The following is a 20,825-nucleotide window of genomic DNA, read 5'->3' as shown; positions in this document are numbered from 1 at the left end:
GCGCCCCGCCGAGGCCGGGAGTGTGCGCGGGTGGACGCGCGTCGGGCGCGCGCGCCGGGCGGGCGGGCCGCGCCGCCTCGTCCTCGCCCTCTCGCCCGTGGCCGCGGGCCGCCGGCCCCTCCCCTGCCCGAGCCGTGCACCGCCGGCCGGGCTGACCCAGCAGCCCGCGCCCTTGTCACCGCGTCCCGCGGCGGCGGGGCTCCAGGCGAGCCGGCAGCATGAGCGGCGGCGGAGGCGACGTGGTATGCACCGGCTGGCTGAGGAAATCGCCCCCCGAGAAGAAGTTGAGGCGCTATGTGAGTGCGGGGCGGCTGGCGGGCGCGGCAGTCCAGGGGCGCCCCCGACTCCGGGCCTGCGGAGGGGCTCAGAGGCTCAGGGGCTGAGGGGATCGGGGTGGGGGCTGTGCCGACTGGGAGGGTGGGTTCCCCCGTGTGTCCTCTGGGTGAGTGGGGGGGGCGCGCGAGGAGCGGCGGGAGCGCCCCGCGGCGCGGGAGGCACCTGCACACCTGTCACAGGTGCGCCGCCGAGGGGCGGGGCGGCCCGGGCCGGCGGGGTGAGGCTGCGGTTCGCGGGCGAGGCGAGCGGGCGCGCGCACCGGCCGCTCCTCCCCGGCTAACATCGGCGTAAACTAAATCCGGTGTGGAAGTTTGTATTGATTGTTTTTCGGAGACCCAGAGTTGGGCCTCCCGCAGCTGGGGCACCCTTGGCAATTACGAGCGGCGTCAGCCGGCGGCCAGGGGGCGCGGGTCCCACAAAAATTGAGGCGTCTCCAACCTTGTCTGTCCCCTGTCCTTGTTCTGCTCGCCCCTCCCGGTGGCCGCTGCTTCCTCAGTCCCCGGGCGCCGCATCACGGGCGGCGTCAGCGGCATGTGCAGCTCGTGTATGAAGTGACTCATTTGTTTGTCCCCTCTTTCCCTTTATTCGGCATGTCTCTCGCATCCACATCCCCCCCCCAAAACACACACCCCGTGGTGACACTGCAGTTTGGTCCGCTAATAACCGGCCAAGGGTGTGCTGAGGTGCCGCCTCTGGAGTCTGGGGTCGGGGAGATGAGGGATTCAGTTGCCAGGTGGTGCTAACCGGCCGTGTTTACTGAGATCACGGGCAGCCACTCCCCTATAGGGGGAGAAGCTGGCAGCATCGGGCAAGGTGGAAGTGTCTGGTGTCCAGACGGGAGGAGTTTGGTCCCCCTCCCCTAAACATACACCCACACAGAGCCCAGAGGGTGCCTTGTCTGCTGGGGTCAAAAGTACAAGATGGTGCCAGGCCGAGAGATGGGGCTGCAATCAGCCTCTGGGGGGAGTCGCAGGTGTCAAGGTCTCCCCCTGGTCTCCCTCTGGTCTCCCTCTGGGCGTCCCAGGCCACGTCCTTGTTCCCCCGCTGTGCGTGCCGGGCTCAGGAGTCACTCCCACAGCCTGGAAGGGAGCCTCGCCTTCCAGCTGCAGTGCATCAAGGGAGCGCCGAACAGACCCTGCCCTCTTGTCAGCTGCACCAGAGGCTGGGGGAGGGGCGGGGGGCAGGAGCTCAGCAGAGTTTCCTGTCTTGGCTCCCCAGATCTGAACCCTCGGACGGCTGGCCTCTGGACTGAGGAAGTGACATTCTGTTTTTCAAAGGAAGTGTTGTTGTCGGGGAGTGCAAATGTGTGTGTCAATGAAATCAAGCTCTTAGATCATTTGTTGGGGAGGAAGAAAAAAAAATCTAAGGATTTAGCACATGACCTTTGAAAACGGACACAGATTCCACACACAGTGGGGATAGGCAGTGAAATGCGCATCAGGGTTTAATAAAGCTGCTTTTGAGGGCGTCTATGGAAGCAAGGGTTATAATTCCTAGGAAAGAAACTTCTTCCTCCTCAGGGTTTTATCAGTGTACTTGGGAAGTTGAATTTTTACTAGGGTTCAGGAAGAAGTCATTTGCTATTAGCATTTGCAGAAATGTTTTAGAAAATGCTTTGACCTGCAGCACTTCCAACACGCACCTCTGAAAGTAGGTATTATACCAGCTAATGGAATACTGTCCAGTAAAACAGAACAAAACCAAAAAAAGTGAGCCTTCCTTTTCAAATTAGAACACCATCCTAAAAGAGCCTTGAGGCTTTGTTTTCAAAGGATTTGCAAACCAACAGGTTGACATTGTGTCTGCCTTTGACTGATGAGCACTTCAGTGCTAGCTGGCTCTCTTAATGATCCATTTTCTTGGGTGTTGGTGTTCACCAACAATTTTGGATCAAAATAGTCAAGTGTGGAGACTCTGGGGTCAAGCACCCTTTCCAGCCCTATGAGCCGCTTGATACACCCTTCCGGTCCTCCCCCAGCCCGTCTCCGCCCTGACTGCTGTGACCCTCAGCGCACCAGGCTCCTGACCAGGCTCCCGACCAGGCTCCCAGCGGCCTTTCTGAGGCCAGGGTTGTGACGTGCTTTCACTGGTATGACTGGAAGTCTTTCCTGCTGTAGAAATTCAGTTCCCAGGTTTGAGCTGATCTGTGTAACCAAAACTTCCCAGCAGCGGTCTGCCTTTTTAAATCTATTTTTCCTTTGGGGTTTGGGTGTGTTGAGAGTTTCTACACCCTGTGGTGTGTTAAAACTCTGCGGGTTCCCTCTGATTGCTAGGGGCCCCAGTTCCATAGAAAGAGACTTGGGAAGAAGTATTTGCTCGCTGCGCTGCTACGTGCTTGCTTCGGTATGGCTCCTTCTTTGCATACGCATGATAGGCAGGGGTTGTTGGAGAGTAAGCGTTCTTCACTGGGAGGATACTCAAGTACCTGAGATGGGGGCAAAAGTAACTATGAGATGCAAGTATGTAAAATAATTTTTTTAAAGCCTACCTCTAGGGACTGGCATTTAGCACAGGGATTAAGTCACTGGGACACCCACACCCTGGCTCTGCCTCAGATTCAGGATTTCTGATATAGCTCATGCTAAGAGGCAGAAGATGGCTGAAGCCCGCTGACCCCGGCCGCCTGTGTGTGAAAACTGGACTGATTGAGTTCTGGGAACTGGACTTCATCCTGGGCACAGCCCTAGCTGTAGTAGGCATCTGGGGATGAACCAGCAGCTGGAAGATTGTGTGTGTGTGTGTGTGTGTGTGTGTGTGTGCGTGTGTGTGTGTGGTGTCTGCCTTTCAAATAAACAAAAATTGAAGGTTAATCTCATTTTATCTGGAAAGAAGGTTGGGCAAGCGTGGAAGGCTAGAAATAATTTGGAAAAAAATGGGATATATGTCAGAAATTCGTTCTTAGGAAGTTTTTTCACCATTCTTTTCTAACCGATCAATCTTAAGGATGTGTAATAAATCTGTTGGATATTTTTACTTTGTGTCCTGGAGAAATTTGAAAAAACGGCTGCAAAATGTTGAGCATAGTACCTCGCATAGCATGACTGCAGGGAGGCTCCGGTGTGTGCATGGGTATGCTTGAGTTCACACCTGTACACTTGTGTAAAACTTAAGCATGATTTTCTTTGGGATGAAAGACATTTTTAATGACTGCACTACAGTTTGCTTCACTTGGCTAAAATAGAGGGAAAGGTTGGTGGCACCCCTGCCCCCTAGTGGCTAATTTGAAAAAAGTTGTGTATTGATGCTAATGAGTTCAAAGAAACAGTGTTTATGTTAATATTTATTAGATAAATTTATTAAATATCTATCTTGGAAACTAAATTTGCTGTTTCGAATAAAACTTGATTGTTCACTTTATTCTTAGCAGATGACTTTGCCTTCTCCTTCAAAAAGTGATTTGAAGGCATCTGCGAGTAGCTATCCGCCTGCTCTGAGGTCATTTTTCCAAGTTTACCCATTTCTGCATGGTTTCTTTCCTTTTTTCCCATCTTCTCAGAATACAAAAGATTTCTTTTATAGCTATTTTTAATTTTAAAGAAGGCTTATTTGTTTAAATGAAAGGCAGAAAGAGAGAGACCTTCCACCCATTGATTCACTCCCCAAATGGTTGCAAGGGCTGGGCAGGGTGGGGCCAAAGCCAGGATCCCAGCACTCCATCCAGGCTTCATGTTCATTCAGGCCTCCAGCACGTGGGCCATCTTCTGATGCTTTCCTAGGTGCATTAGCAGGGAGCTGGATTGGAAGTAGAATAGCAGTACTCATTTGATACCCTGGCATCACAGGTGGAGGCTCAGCCCACTGTGCCCTTTTTAAAAAAAAAAAAAGGGTGTTTTATTTTAAATGTTGTTTACATAGTTGACAAGGTGTGTGCCATGAGGACCACAGATTAAGGTGGAGAGGGTAAAGGCATGAGGGAAGGGGTGGGACAAGTGCTTACAGTGTTCCTTTTCTTCCCTTTTCTCCTGTGTCTGGGGAGGGAGGGTGGGGAGGAGCGGGTTGGGCAGGGGGAGATAGCCACTCCCAGCTACCAAACTATGTAAGTACCCAGGGTGTGGGGATGTCCACTTAATATCATATTGGAAACCAAGAGGTAGAGAAGAGTGTTCCAAGGGTATTGCTTGAGTTGTTTTCATAGTTCTGAGACACTATTGGTTCTGTTGCTCCAAGGTTGAGAAAATCCTTCCAATGTCCACTGGCTGACAGAGTCCACTCCCAGTGCATACACTCACCCAGAAACTTGCTGCCAAAGCTCAGCAAGGAGAGTTGTCCAACCTGTTCTGTTCACCATCTTCTGACATGGCTATGCCCTTTTACTTATGTTGATCTTTTTTTTACACCCCTCCATATCTTAGATGTTCCTGCTCCCTGTAGTATGTTTGCATCATGCTCTGCCCCTACCTGCTCAACTCATCCTCTCCTGTCCTGAATCTTCAATTCTATCCCTTCTACCTCCTTTCTGTTTAATTCTCCCTCCATGATATACCATCTCCTCTTCAGGCTTTCTCCTTTTCTTCAGGGCTAAAATTAACAGTTGTCCAAGTTGTCTTTGCCTCCTCCACCTTATTCTTCCATCCATTCCAGTCCAAAGCCTACTTTGTATTTTCACTGAAGCTATTCTCATGAGGACACCATTGACCCCCAGGCCAGTGAATTCAGAGGAGTCCTCTTCACTCCTTGTTTTAATTACTCTCTTCACTGCTTGGTCATGACCGACCACCCATGCTTTTTTCTAACACCTCCCTCTGTTTTATAGGATTTGGTTATTTATTTCAAGTCAGAGAGTTAGGAAAAGAAGGAAGGAGGGAAAGAGATCAGTCATCCAATTCACTAGTTCTCTCACCATGTGTCCAGTTTCTGGGGCTGATCCAAGCCAAAGCTGGGAGGCTGGATTTCCACCCAGCTCTCCCATGTGAGTGTCCCACATTGGGCCCTCTGCTGCTGCTTTCCCAGGTGCATTAGCAGGATTCTGGACCAGAGGTAAAGCACTGGGGACCTACAACCTCATATGGGTTACTGGCATTACAGGGGGCCACTTAGTTCACTGCATCGCAGTGCTGTCCCCCTCTTCTTGTTTTGAGTGACAGCGTTTCCACGTGATTTTTCCCCCTTTCCTAGCCACTCTAAATACCCTATTAGATGGACCTCTTTTACCCAATTCTTAAAGGTCAGAACTCCTTTACAGTCACTATGACTGTGGCTTACCCTCCCTGGTAATCTTACACATTCTCTTGGTCATTATCTGTTGCATGTTGGTCCTTATCAAGTTACATTTCCATATCAGAATTTTGTTCTGCACTCCATTCTTGCATATCTAACAGTTAACTAGACATCTCTATTCGAATGTTTCCCAAGCAACCGGAACATTGTCACACCCAAAACTAAACCCTTATCCACCCCTCTCCTCTCTGCCCAAAGGGCAGCTCAGCAGATGGAATCACCAGCCATCTACTTGAGAAATTCAGATATATCATTTTTGACTTCTAGACACCTGTTATCCCACATCTAATCTCTCACTGAAATCTAGCAGCTCCATCACCTAAATATATTTTGCCATGCACTTCTCCTTCCCCATTGTCAAGAGTAATTATCGGGCCCGGCGGCGTGGCCTAGCGGCTAAAGTCCTCGCCTTGAAAGCCCCGGGATCCCATATGGGCACCGGTTCTAATCCCGGCAGCTCCACTTCCCATCCAGCTCCCTGCTTGTGGCCTGGGAAAGCAGTCGAGGACGGCCCAATGCATTGGGACCCTGCACCCGAGTGGGAGACCCGGAGGAGGTTCCAGGTTCCCGGCTTCGGATTGGCGTGTACCGGCCCGTTGCGGCTCACTTGGGGAGTGAATCATCGGATGGAAGATCTTCCTCTCTGTCTCTCCTCCTCTGTGTATATCTGACTGTAATAAAATGAATAAATCTTTAAAAAAAAAAAAAGAGTAATTTTCATTTCATTTCATTTCAAGATCCATTCATTTATTTAAAAGGTATAGTTGCAGAGAGAGGGAGGTCTTCCATCCATTCGTTTACCTCCCAAATAACTGCAGTGGTCAGAGTTGGGCCAGGCCTAGAGCCTGGGAATCCTTCTGGCTCTCACCTTGATGACAGGGACTGAATACTTGGACACTCTTCCATTGCTTTTCCAGCTACATTAGCAAGGAGCTCTGTCATAACTGGAGCATTCAGGACTGGCATTGGATGGTATGGTGGCATCACATGGCAGTTTAACGTATTACCACACAGCCAGCCCCAAAAGTTCATTTTTAACATCTATTTTTAAAAGATTTACTTACTTTTATTAGAAAGGTAGATTTACAGACAGAAGGAAATACAGAAAGCTATCCCATCTGCCTATTCCCTCCCCAAGTGGGCACAACAGCCGAGCCGAGCCAATCTGATCCCAGGAGACAGGAACTTCCTCCAGATATCCCACTAAGCTATTGGCACCAGGCCCCATTTTTTTGTGTTAAGTATGGGACAGGTACGGCAGTTTGTGTGTGTGTGTGTTTAAAATTTATTTAGAGGACCTGACACAATACATCAGTGGCCAAATCCTCGTCTTGCAAACACCAGGATCCCTTATGGACTCCGGTTCCTATCCCGGCTGCCCCAATTCCCATTCAGCTCCCTGCTTATGGCCTGGGAAAACAGAGGAGGATGACCCATAAGCCTTGGGACCCTGTATCCACCTGGGAGACCAGAAAGAAGCTCCTGGCTCCTGGTTTCTGATTGCCTTAGCTTTGACCGTTATGGCCACTTGGGGAGTGAGCCAGTGGACAGAAGATCTTTCTGTCTCTGTCTCTCCTTCTCTCTGGCCCCTAATCTTGACAGGGTTTTGTAGAAGGTGTATTGTGTGTGTTGCCATTCTAAGGGAGTAGATTTGTTCTCAAGCATGTGTTTTAGGCGGTTTCAAAATAGTGACCACAGGCGTATATATGGGAACTAGGATTTTGGCCCTATGTGGAGAGCTACCTGTCTGGGTATGGAAAAAGATTGAGGGTCTTCCCAGACTAGGTGGTTGAAATGTGAGTTAGACTCGGAAGCCTGAGGCCTAGGAAGGAGTGTGGCACAAAGAGTGGGAAAGAGGGAATCTCGGTGGTGTGTGGATGCCACTAAACTACCATCTGCAGTGTGCTGTCTGGTGGGAAGCTGAGAGATTTGAGGTGTAAGTGAAGAGCTGCAGGAGCTAGCCCAGGAGGGCCCATGGGGTGGGATGGCCTTTTCGGATGCAGAGCATCACTCTGACTGACTGCTCTTTGCCTCGCAGCAGCTGCACCTTCACCATGAAGCGTCAGTGCTGTGGTGATGGTGTTTGTCTTCTGAGAACCTGTCAGTGTTGCAAGGGCCACCGAGTCTTGGAGTAAATGACTGTGAGCCTGCTTCCTTGTCTGTAAAGCTGGAATAGTGCTGCTTGCTTCACTGGGTTGAGCAATTTACCAGGAAACCAAGCAAAAAAAAAAAGGTAGCAGAGTATTTAGCCTACCGTAGCTATTTAGTAACAGGAAGAAGGGAGTCGGAGATGATGTTGACGTATATTTATGAGCCTCTTCGTAGTGATTCCGAACATGAGTGTACGTGTCTGCCTGTCCTTTTCAGATCTGGGCAGAACTGGAGTTTACATTGGCAAGACAAAAGTGCAGTTCCCAAGCTGACATCACATGAAATCCTAGAGAGTTAAGTTTTCCTGAAAGGAACATCTCAAGAGTCCCCAGTCTCAGGGACAGGAAATTAAAGCAAAAGAGAATTTATCTGAAGCTGTGAATTTGGCCAGTCCCTGGGAAGTACGTGAGTGATGGGGGGAAGTCCAGATCACACCTTGGAGAGTGATTTAAAATACAAAAAGTTCCCAAGGAGTGACCACTCTTCAGGACTCCACTCCATCTCCTCTTCCCCTCCAAGCTCCTTCAAGTGAACTCTCCTCTTCCGGCTTGCTTCCATGGCTCTCCTGTCACCTTCAGTTTGATGTTCTTGCGTCAAGGCTCAGTTGTTCTCTCTTTGCTGGAATGTGAACACTTTACATGAGAGTTAGAATTTGAGCATCTCGGTGTAATGCAGACTTGCTGCTACCTGTTGGGCACCAGATATGAACAAGGCATTTCCAGTCATTGCCGTTTATCCTTTATAACCACTCTTGGTTTTGTGCTTTTTTTTGTTTTAAGCAGTTCACAAAATTATGTGTAGGTTCCTCGGTGTCATTCAGAGTGGCCAGGTAGGCTTAGTTTTAGCATCCTTATGAGCACAGATATTTAAACATATTCAGTGTTTTTGAATCTGTTATAGTTGCTAAACTTACTGAAGATCAGATTGCACTGTCTTTAGCTTATGGGAATCTGTTCAAGCTGCCATTGGATCCTGTTGCCCTGACCCCACTATTCTCTGATAATTTCTTTGATGTCACTTATGACAAAATGTTCTAGGTTTGTCTTGCACATTTCCCAGTTTAGACCTGAAACTAGCTATTTCCTCAAAGTCCTCTTTTTAATTTCTCTCTTTCTTTCTTTCTTTTTAAGAAACAATCATGTAGAAATTGCTGTGGGCACTAGGAGACACGTGGGCCTTTTAGGTTGGTCACATACTGATTTGGTTGATCAACATGAATTATGACTTTGCCTTCTGTTTTTGTTTTTTCCCTGCAAACCATCATCTTGGATATTTTCATTTTCTTTTTTATAGAGCCTATTTGCAGTAATTTTTTTTTTTAAAGATTTTATTCATTTTATTACAGCCAGATATACACAGAGGAGGAGAGACAGAGAGGAAGATCTTCCCTCCGATGATTCACTCCCCAAGTGAGCCGCAACGGGCCGGTACGCGCCGATCCGAAGCTGGGAACCTGGAACCTCTTCCGGGTCTCCCACGCGGGTGCAGTGTCCCAATGCATTGGGCCGTCCTCGACTGCTTTCCCAGGCCACAAGCAGGGAGCTGGATGGGAAGTGGAGCTGCCGGGATTAGAACCGGCGCCCATATGGGATCCCGGGGCTTTCAAGGCGAGGACTTTAGCCGCTAGGCCACGCCGCCGGGCCCTATTTGCAGTAATTTTTAATGCTTATTTATTTATTTGAAAAAGTTAGTAAGATTTTTCTATCTGAGTTTTCACTCCCCGGATTACTACAGTGGCCAGGACGGAGCCAGGCTGAAGCCTGGAACTTTGGGTCTGCTGTGTATGTGGCCGGGACTCAGCACTTGAGCCATGTGCTGCTGCTTTCTGAGGCAGGTTACCTGAGTCAGAAGTAGATTAGCTGGGACTTGAACCTGCGATCCTATGAATGCTGGCATTGCATGCGGTGGAGGCAGATGCTTAACCTCCTGCGCTACAATGCTGGCCCCTTTTCTAGTTTTGAATTACGAGAAATTTCAGTCCTATATAAAAGTAAAAAGAATGGTATGTGAATACCAATTCACCCAGTTTTCAAACTCTGTAAGGATTTTACCACACACGTTTCATCTGTCCCTTTTGCTTTGCTGGAATATTTTGAAGTAAATCCTAGATATATACATAAATCATATTATCAGTATGTGAGTGAGTGTATTGTACTGTTCTCTGGTTTGAGATTCATGCTACTTCCAGTTATTCACTATTACAGATTAGAGGTTTTCAGAAAGTTTGTAGAAAACATGTATTATGACAACTATATGAACTTCAAATGCTTGCACTAAAATAAACTTTTATCTTTTTAAAAGACATTTTTATTTACTTTATTTTAGAAACCAAGCAAGTTCCCATCTCCTGGTTCACTCCCTAAATGCAAACAACCTCCAGGAGTCAGAACTCCTTCCAGGTTTCGCACGTGAGTGGCAGGAACCCAAATATTTCAGCACTTGACACCTGCTTCCCAGGAAGCTGGAGCCAGGAATGAAACCCAGGCATGGCATCTTAACTGTTGGACTAAACACCTGCCCCTCACAGAAGTTTTAAAGTACCCTTGTACAGTCCAGGCCTGTATGTTATTAGGCCATATATCCTCAGAGAGGTTTACCCAGGTTATCGGTAGCATTGAGATATCATTAATACCACCATAATCCACCTGGAGGGCTTTCTGGACCCATGTGTCTTTCTTTACCCTGTTGTAGGAGACTGTGCCAATCACAACGCTGCTGGCTTGTCAGAACAAAGGAAGTGCTAAGCTTTATATATGGTAGAAAGACTGATTTTTCTTGTGAATTTTGTACAAATCAGTCTGTTGCATTGATCTTCCGGCATAATCTTTAGGGAAAACATTTGATATAGCTTAAATGTGTATGTGTGTGTGGTCTTTTTGGATATCAATAGAGGCTAGAGTATGTTGGGGGAAAACCTGTAGGAAGGTTATCTGTAGACATGGCTGCCAGTAAGTAGCAAGATTTCCCAGTGTTCGTCGTATTCCCCTGAGAATTCACAGACTGCCTGGGTCAGCAGCTGGAATTAGAATGGCAGGCAATAGCTACCAGGTGGTGGCAAAGACCAGCATTACACAGGGATTCATCTTGTGGGCTCAGGGAGTTCGGCCTCAGTAGACCTGCCTGGATTGTCCTTGCACCTTTCTGCACTCATTCCTCATTCGCGTGTTGCTCTGCGGCAGCCTGGCCTGTCCCACCCTCCCATCAGAGTCAGGGACTTCCCTATGGAACGCCTGCCTGTCATGTGGATCCTTAGTAACTGTCAGTTCTCACGTGCCTTCCCTCCACACTGGTAACTGTGTGCTTTGTTCACCCCTGAGGCTTTGATAGCTAGAGCATAGTAAGTTAGCGTATACTTGTAGACTTCTAAGTTTTGAACAAGTACTACTGTAGGGTTGGTGATATTTCATTCTGGGAGAAAAAAACTAGAGCTGGAATTGAATTGAAGGGGTGATTTGGGGGCTGCCTCCAATCTAGAACCCTGTGAATATACTTAGGAAAGCAGCAGAAGATGGCTCAAGTGCTTGGGCCTCTCCACCGCTTGAGAGACCCAGACACCATTTCAGACTCCTAGTTTCAGCCTGACCTAGTTCAACCAAAGCTGTCCTTTGGGGTGTAAATCAGCAGATAGAAGATCTCTGTGTCTCTGCTCTGTGTTTAAACATATATCTTTCAAATGGATAAAATTCATTGGAAAAACTATCATGGGCCAAGTGCAATAGCTAAGTGGTTAAATCCTTGCCTTGAACGCACCAGGCACAAATTTATATCCTGGCTGCTTTCCTTCCAGTTCCCTGCTTATGGTCTGGCAAAGCAGCAGAGGATGACCCAAAGCCTTGGTACCATGTGGGAGAGACCCAGAGGAAGCTCCAGGCTCCTGGCTTCAGATCGGCTCAGCTCCGGCTGTGCCCTTGGGGAATGAACCAGTGGACAGAAAGTCTTTCTCTCCTCTCTATAGATCTGACTTTTCAATTAAAATAAAATAAATCTTTTTTTGAAAAAAGACTGTCACAATAAAGTGAATGTTTATCAACATATAGGGGTAATTTTCATGAAATAACCTATTAAATACCGAGTTGAGTTTTGGGGTTGATGGTGTAACACAGTAGGTTAAGCCACTACTTGCATTGTATATCAGAGCCTGGGATGGAGTTCTGGCTGCTCTGCTGCTTGCTAATGTGCCTTGGAAGGCACTGGAAGATGGCCCACATGCCTGGGTCCGTGTCACCCAAGTGGGAGACCAGGATGAGTTCCTGGCCCTTGCTGTCGGCCTAGCGTAGCCTTTGCAGTCGTGGCCTTTTATGAATTGAAGCAGCAGATGGAAGACGTTTCTCTTGTCTCTCCTCCTTTCTTTCTCACCCCACCTTTCATATATACAAGTAAATAAATCCATTCTAAAAGTTTTTATTCTTAACATTTCTAACATTGAGATTTCACTGTTGCAGTCACATTTTAATGAATTTACTATTCTGCTTCCCTGTACTTTTAAAAGTTTTTTTATTTTTCTTTATTTGAGGGGCAAAAGCAAAGAGCACTCCGATCTGCTAGCTTACTCCCCCAATGCCTGCAACGGCCAGGGGTTGGGAACTCAATCCAGGCCTCTCACAGGGATGACAGAAGTGCAATCCCGTGAGCCCTCCCTGCAGTCTCCCAGGCTCTGCAGGCTGAACCCAGTCACCGGAATCATACCCACTAGGCTAAATGCCGCTTCCCCTACATTCTGTGTTTGCATGAGCTTTGTATATTTTACAAAATGAAAAGTCCATCTTGTTCTGGGTGCAAGAAAGAGCCAGTGGGTGAGGGATGAGGCCAAGTGCCCCTGAGCTGGCTGCTGTTCTGACCTCCTGGGTGGCATTTCCTGGCTGCCAGGCCAGCAGGCATGCTCGCTCCTCACATGGGCAAGTTCCTCAGAGCTTGGGCTCCCTTACTGTAGGGCTTCCAGACCTGAAAAAAGAAATTGGTGTTCTTGAAGCCTCCATTCCCTCTCCTGCTGTCATTCCGCTTGCCTCCTGGTCAGTAGGGTCCACGTGTTCAGTGGGCATTTCTCCTGTGTGAACAACTTGCAGAGCTTAAGGCCAGCACTTCCATGGGGCTGCTCAGCCCAGGGGACTTACATCCATGCCCACAGCAGGGCAACTGTGTTATGGTCTGTGTTGTGTCTTTTCTCTTCCTCTTTCCATGTAAGTTATATGTTATAAATATTTCCAGATCTGTAAGTTAATTGCCTGAGTAGATAGACATTCATGCCAGCATTACAATTTTTGAAAGTTCTTGTCAAAACTTTTTTTTTTAATAACCGTAACCTCTGTAAATTCTCTTGGAGTTCTCTTTTGGGATAGGAAGAATACCACCCAAATAAAGAACTACCCACTAGGTCTAGGGAGCCAAGATTCCCCCTCTCCCATCTCTTTTGCGGACTGCATTGTGGAGGCACATGTGATGGTTAGGTAAAAACTAATCCTCATTGTGCCTACATTAGGGCCCTAGGATACAAGAATGAGCTCACAACGAAATGATAGTCTCCTACATGGTTGGGAGACACTCCAGTGGAAATGTGATGGACTTGGGAAAATGCATGAAAAACACACATTGTGAAATTGGAGCGGAGAACAGAGGGGAGGAGAGAGAATTTGGGGGTGGGAGGAGGAGAGCCCCGCACCAACTAAAGTGTGTCAAAAACAATTTTAAAAAATAGTAAAATAAATAGATATATATAAAAAAATCTTGAGTCTGGCACGATGGCCTAACGGTTAAAGTCCTCGCCTTGAATGTGCTGGGATCTTATATGGGCACCGATTCTAATCCTGGGGGCCCCATTCCCATCCAGCTCCCTGCTTGTGACCTGGGAAAGCAGTCAAGGATGGCCCAAAACCTTGGGTTCCTGCACCTGCGAGGGAAACCCAGAAGAGCTCCTGACTCCTGGCTTCAGGTCACTGTAGCTCCGGCTGTTGCAGTCACTTGGGGAGTGAATTGTCGGATAGAAGATATTCCTTTCTGTCTCTCCTCCTCTCTGTATATCTGACTTTGAAATAAAAATAAAATAAATCTTTTTTAAAATCTCATAACTTAATAGTCCATGAATTAACCAAGCACTAGTTAGTGACTGTGCTCTTTATAACTTTTAAGTACTCTCTTCCTCTCTGCCTTTAGCTGTGAGTTGGAAGAAGATCTCCCATGGACTGGTTTGCTCCCAAAAGCCTATAGCAGCTGGGTTTGGGCTGGGCCAAACCCAGAAGTGGGGAGCTCATTCCCAGTTCTCTCACATAAGTGACAGACTACTTGAACCCAACTACTTGAACCGTTACCTGCTATCTGCCAGGGTGTACATTAGCAAGAAACTGATCAGAAGCAGAGCCAAGACTTATACCTAGGTAGTCCAATGTAGAATGTGGGTGCACTAAATGCTTGTCCCATCCCACTTCTTTAATATTAGGCTTTATAATTTTTAAAAAATCTTTGGCAGTTTGATAGATGGGAATTGTTTTCTTATTTTGATTTGGGTTGTTTAGAGTTTGAATATATTTTCATATATTATTTACTCTTTAAGATTCATTTATTTTATTCATTTGAAAGAGAGAGAGAGATCTTCCATTTGCTGGATTGGAAATGGAGCTGGAACTCAAACCAGCACCCATATGGGTTCCTGAGCTTTCCATGCCACAACTCCAGTCCCTTGACTCATTTTTCCTTTTTTTTTTTTTTTTTTTTAAACAAATTGCTTATTCAAGTGTTAAGGTACATTGTGTTGCAAATAAGTAAGGTAGTTGGGAAGACTTAGTGGCCTTTTTGATGGGTAACAGAACTTGGACCAAGTTGAGCAGGGACTCTCCAGCAGATGACCTGGCCAAATGTCTCTGTTAGTTTGGTGGTTCCCTTTGAAACCTCGATAAACTCCCCCACAAGCAGCCTTTTGACCTTAATTTAGTTTGGAAGATCTGCCTCAGATGTCACGTACTTTGTGATGTTTTCCTGCTTTGCTTCTGAAGGAGATTGGCTTTCCCACAGTATCCTGCCCTCTGCGCAGCTCTTAAGATTCTGCAGTGTAACTGATATGTGGTCTTCTCCCTGGCAGCCAGCTGTCTTTGTTGAGCTAATATCTGGTGCATAGGCACTCAAGCACGAGATAACATTGTAAGAAGTGTTGCAAAGAAGTGGAACAGGGTAATTAATTCCACTTGGCATGGGACAGTATTTGAGAAAATAAAAGTGGAGCTGGGGTTTGAAAAACGAGTAGTTAAACGAGTATTCTCTCTGATACTGAGAACAGCTTTACCTAAAGACACACGAATCTTGAAGAAAGGTGTAAGAACGGGGAGGGATTTAAAATGAGGTTCTGGTGACCCCTTTGTTCTCCTAGCACCCACATCTTCATTACCTTTGCTTTTTAGGTTCCCATCCCATTGTCGGAAATAACTTTCTCCCGTAACTCTTTGCACTGTATTAGTTATTTCACAAGATTACCGAGTACCATGCTCCAAAGAACCGAGGCAAAAATCGATTCATGAACAACTCTGAATGGCATCATGGGAATGGAAGTCCTGTCCTTAAAAGCCTGGCAAGAAAGTAGTAATGTTACCAGCCAAATTCTACTGGAACTGCCCTGATTCTTTGTATGAACTGAAACCTTTCTATTACAGCATTCATAGATAAAATAGATATTCTTAGCAATCAAGAATATTACAGTGTATCTAGTCTTCTGTGGTGGGATGAAAGCTTTCACACTAGGCTTAGACAAAGAACAGTTGCAGGTTTTTCTGTAACTGACCTACTTCTGGTTGATCAGTTCCCACTGTGATCCCATTCATTTTTACTTCCTGATAATCTGTGGGATGATAAAGCATAGTCAAAACTTGGTGGCACAGGGAACAGCGTTGTGATGCAGCAGATTAAACCAATGCTTCTGATGTGCTGCCCGTCTATATTGGGGTACTCATGTTGGAGAACTGGTTCAAGTCCTTGCTGTTCAGCTTTCAATTCAGCTCACCACTAATGGACCTGAAAAGGTAGTGGAAGAGGCCCAAGTATTTGAGACCTTGCTTCCTACATGGTACACAGGAATGCAGTTTCTGGCTCCTGGCTTCAGGCTGGCCCAGACCTGGCTGTTACAGCCATGTGGGGAATGAACCTGCAGATAGAATCTCTCTCTCTCTCTCTCTCTCTCTCTCTCTCTCTGGGTGTGTTTGAGTGTTTCTTCCATCCTCTGTGTCATCCTGCCTTTCAAATACATTGGTAAATTGCTTTAAAGGAAAAAAAAAAAAGCAACAATGACAAAAAACAACCATTTTGCTCATAGATTCTGTAGGTCAAAAATTCAAAGAGACCAGACTTTGCTTCTGTTCCCATTGTCTGGGCCAGGAGTGGGAGGGGGACCCAGCTGAAATGACTTAAGTGTCTTGGAACTTAAAAATCCACAGAAGATGGTTTTGCTCACATACTGTCACCAGAGCTGGAATGACACCAAGAGAGGCTCTGGCTGGCCTGGACTGGAGTACCTGCAGGGGTCTTTACATGTACCCTGGTTGTCCTCCCATTATGACAGTCTCTAAGTAATCAGACTTCTGGGTGCTAGATGGCCCTATGAGTGGGAGTCCTAGTGGCTGAGAGATGAGTGTCATGACCTTTTCAATGACTTTGCCTGCCTTCTAAGTCACGTAGTGTAATTTTGTTCATGCTCTCTTCTGGAGTCCCAGGTGCTCTCAGGTAGTAGGAAAGATACTTCACTCAGCCTGTTAGTAAATGAAGTGTCGAAGATTTTACAGGCATTTTTTTTTTTAAAGATCAACTGCCACAATAGTGCTTATTTTGCTTAAATAAATAGTTCATCTTTCAGAATTCTACCCACTTTGTTTTATTCATCCCTAGGACTTACTTGATCAAGACCAGGACTCCATTAGCATTATTTCTCTCCATATCTTCATCAGCCTAGAAGTAACATCTGTAAACTGGATACTTGTTACATGTTATTCCTTTTTGGGAGAGTTTTCTGTGCCTATGAGAGAGAGAAAATTGTCTGTGTTGGTATCTACATGACACCAGTGTGACATATATGAGTCTACTTTGCCAAACCATTTGAAATGTATCATAGAGTCATCTGTTGGATTGTAATTTGTGTTGCCCTTCTGGGGGGTGAGGAACACACTGTGGAGTTGTGGCGGACACCTGTGTTAAGATCTCTGTACTGAGAGAGCTGCTCTTCACTGCTACTCCCTGATGCTCCAGCAGGTGCTCATACCTTCTCAGTGCTTTGTATGCTCTGCTCAGGGCGAAGAGCCGGGTTGCTTATTCTAAGCTTATCCTTGTCCCTTCCATCTGTTAGACCCAAGCCCTTGTTCCCAAGCTCTGTATTTTCTTTTAAGATTTATTTATTTTATTGGAAAGGCAGATATACAGAGAGGAGGAGAGACAGAGAGGAAGATCTTCCATCCGATGGTTCACTCCCCAAGAGACCACAATGGCTGGAGCTGAGCCAATTGAAGCCAGGAGCCATTTCTGGGTCTCCCATGCCAGTGTAGGGTCCCAAGGCTTTGGGCCGTCTTTTACTGCTTTCCCAGGCCACAAGCAGGGAGCTAGATGGGAAGCGAGGCCGCCGGGATTAGAACCTGTGACCATATGAGATCCCGGCACGTTCAAGGCGAGGACTCTAACCACTGCGCCATCATGCCGGGCCATTCCCAAGCTATGTATTAGCCAGAAGTGACTGAAGAATGAGCTTTACTAGCTGCAGCCCGCTTGTGTGTTATGTCTGGAAAAATGGAGAGCTAGTGTTTCTGGAGCCGCACTGCTTTCTGAGCTGAACTCACCTTGAGAGACAGAGGAATGCATGCAAACAGGGGATGTGAATGAGGATGTGTCTTTGTTTGTCCTACTCTTTTCCTTCTTCAAAGGGCCAGAGGGGAAGCCACATATTTTACTCCCCCTTCTCATACAGCTAGAGCTTTAAAGTCAGATCATCCTCTCCAGCTGAGACTCCACTGCAAGTAAGGAGGCACTGGGGCCCTGTACAATAACCTAGAGCCTAATCCTTGCCTTGCAGGTGCCGGGATCCCATGTGGGCACTGGTTCATCTCCTGGTTGCTCCACTTCCCATCCAGCTCCCTGCTTGTGGCCTGGGAAAGCAGTTGAGGACGGCCCAAAGCCTTGGGACCCTGCACCTGAATGGGAGAGCCCGAAGAAGCTCTTGGTCTTGGTTTTGGATGGACTCAGCTATGGCCATTATGGCCACATGGGGAGTGAGTCAGTGGACAAAGAATGTTTCTCTCTGTGTCTTCTACTCTCTGTATATCTGCCTTCCCAATAAAAATAAATGAATCTTAAAAAAGAAGAAGAGACACTCATCCATGCAGAACCTGAAGCAAGAACAGTAATAGGACACAAATTAGGAAGAGTTTCAAAAATAATCAAACAAATATTCTCCATATAATGGGTCCCAGAATGGGTTAAGGTGTGACAAGTGACACTACAAAGCCTTTTCACAATGTTGGCACCATAAGGGGATCTGGAAAATTTATACCAAGAAGAAGTAGGGGGCATTGTCTGTCTCTCTTTCAGATTTATTTATCTGTATTGAAAAGACAGATCAGATTTATAAAGGAGAGACAGAATTATCTTCCATCTGCCTGTTCACTCCCCAGGTGGCCACAACGGCTGGAGCTGAGTTGATCAGGAGTCAGAAGCTTCTTCCAGGTCTTCTATGCAGGTGCAGGGTCCCAAGGCTTTGAGCCATCCTCCACTGCTTTCCCAGGCCACAAGCAGGCAGCTGGATGGGAAGTGGATGAGCCAGTACACGAACCAGTGCCCATATGGGATTCTGGCACCTGCAAGGTGAGGATTTATCCATTGAGCCATTGCACCAGGCCTGCATTGTCACTCTTAGGTGCTGCCTCATCCTTATTGTTGACTTGAAGGAGTAAATGGGATTCACTATCTGTCTTGTGATTGGCATCTGTTACAAGTGAGTCACTGTTCAGATGATCTGCGTGGAAACCATGCAGAACTCAGTTTTCCATCCCATTATCTCTAAAGGTTTCTAATACTTTCTGAATCACTTAATGAGGTTTAGAGAACTACAAATGCCAGCCTGATCTCATTTAAGTGAATCAAAACCCTGCAGGACAGGGCCCGGGGATGTATGTGGTCTAAAAATTCTTCATGTGACTGCATTAGAAGTCTTGATTAAAAACCTCCACATGAAAAGACTATAAATACAGTATTGTGGTTATCCTTGGAGTGGATCTTTTATGAGATTGTCTAAGTTCCGTAAGTTAGACCTGATCAAGTTAGAAATCACTTGCTTGTAGCTTACGCCCATGAGCTATATATAACAGTAGCCTTCTCAAGCTAGTTTCATTTGTTTTAAAAGTTTTATAAACCAAGGGGGCAGATGCAAAGTACCTGCTTCTTTGCATTCATTTCAATATCAAGGTTGTCCGTTAAGTGGATTGTATTTGGTGAGTTTTGGACTAGAGAGTACTGTGCTGTTTTGTGCATGCTGTGTGTGTGTGATCATAATGTGAGCGCTGCCTCTAAAGCTGCCTGATCATCAACTACTGAATTTGCTTGGTGTTTGGTTAGAAAAAAAAGGTGGGGGTGGCGGGCGTGGATGGAGCTCCATCTGTGCTTGTACCATGCTCAGGAGCACAAGCACAGGTCAGTCTGATCTTTTCCTTGAGCACGGTTATCATGCAGTGGGTGCTAAAAAGCCTGCTGTGTGCAGGGACCTTCGCTGTGGATTGTGAGACAGAGGATAGCAAGAACTCATATTCAACTGATACGGTTCATTGGCAGCCAGTTGTGATTGGCATGGCAGAGGTAGCCAAAAGGAATTCTTTGTTTTGATAAACCTTTGCTGAGACCTAACTTGCATATCGTTACATCTGCTGTGTTATTGTGTATATTCAGAATCGATACAAAGTTGTGCAAGGATCACCACTATCTAAATGTAGATCAGTCTCACCCCAGAATGGGAACAGCCATCTCCACTAAACAGTCACTTTCAGTTCTCCCCTCTGTGCAGCCTCTAACAGCCAGCTCCTCTTCCTGTCTGTAGAGTTGCCTATCCTGGACTTTCATATAAATGGAACGATATAATATGTGGCCTTTCACAGCTGTGCTCTTGCTCATGGCGTATTGCTTTCAAGGTTCATTTGTGTTACAGTATGTCCCAGTACTCCATTCCTTCTTATGACAGAATACTATCTCCTTGTGAGACATGATGCATTTTTATGACCATTGCCTTGTTCTCACTTTGGGACTGTTGTAACAAAGGCAATGTACAAGTTTCTGTATGAAGATATAAATGTCTGGAAGTAGAATTGCACAGTGTTAAATCTATGTTCAGTTTCCTGAGGAAGCAAGAAACCAGTCTCTATTATGTTTTTGGAAGAATACATTTGTGTGTGTTTTTTATCAGCCAGTTTTGTTAAAGATTTTATTTTTTTAATTGGAAAGTGGGATGTACAGAAAGGAGGAAAGACAGAGGAAGATCTTCCATCCATTGATTTACTCCCCAAGTAGCTGCAATGGCCAAAGCGGAGCCCATCCAAAGCCAGCAGCCAAGAGCTTCTTCCGGGTCTCCCATGCAGGTGCAGGGTTCCAAGGCTTTGGATCATCCTCAATTGCTTTCCCAGGCCACGAGCAGGGAGCTGAATGGGAAGCAGGTCAGCCAGGATACAAATCAGCGCCCATATGGGTTCTTGGCAGTGTTCAGGGGGGTATGGCTTGGTGATTGATTAGAAAAATAGAGCAGGGGTGGTGGGCTGGGAACCTAACTTCCTTTAACAAAACAAATGTAAACAGCACCAGTGTTAAGTGGTAGGAACAGTGTTGTTGTGTTACAGTAAAGTTAGGTTCTCAGCCCACATCTGTTAAAAACAGCAGCATACATTAAGCACTCAACTATACGTGAGGTGTTGTTTGGAGTACCTCTTATGGTCTGTGGCCATACCACCCTGAACACGCCTGATCTCATCTGAAGTACTTCTTATGTCTAACTCTCTTAATTGCAATCCTAAGAAATAGGCACTTTCACTTTCTCCATTTTATGGAGAAAGAATTGAATAATACGAAATTCAGGAAAATTACAGACTTGTACGCTAGAATAACAGGGAACCAGAATTTCACCCCCA

The 20,825-nt window shown here is 46.5% G+C and overlaps 1 protein-coding gene across 1 annotated transcript in view; it reads left to right on the top strand.

The window, feature by feature from the left end:
• GAB2 (GRB2 associated binding protein 2) overlaps nt 1-20,825 on the top strand; it is a 179,321-nt gene continuing 158,496 nt past the window's right edge. The window contains exon 1 of the mRNA XM_058663657.1: nt 1-296. Coding sequence (XP_058519640.1) covers nt 219-296 — 78 coding nt within the window. The 5' untranslated portion in view covers nt 1-218. The remainder of the gene's footprint in view (nt 297-20,825) is intronic.

Source organism: Ochotona princeps, chromosome 4 (genome assembly GCF_030435755.1).
Source record: "Ochotona princeps isolate mOchPri1 chromosome 4, mOchPri1.hap1, whole genome shotgun sequence".
In the NCBI taxonomy this organism is placed as follows: Eukaryota; Metazoa; Chordata; class Mammalia; order Lagomorpha; family Ochotonidae; genus Ochotona; species Ochotona princeps.
This window is presented reverse-complemented; position numbering and strand designations above follow the sequence as displayed.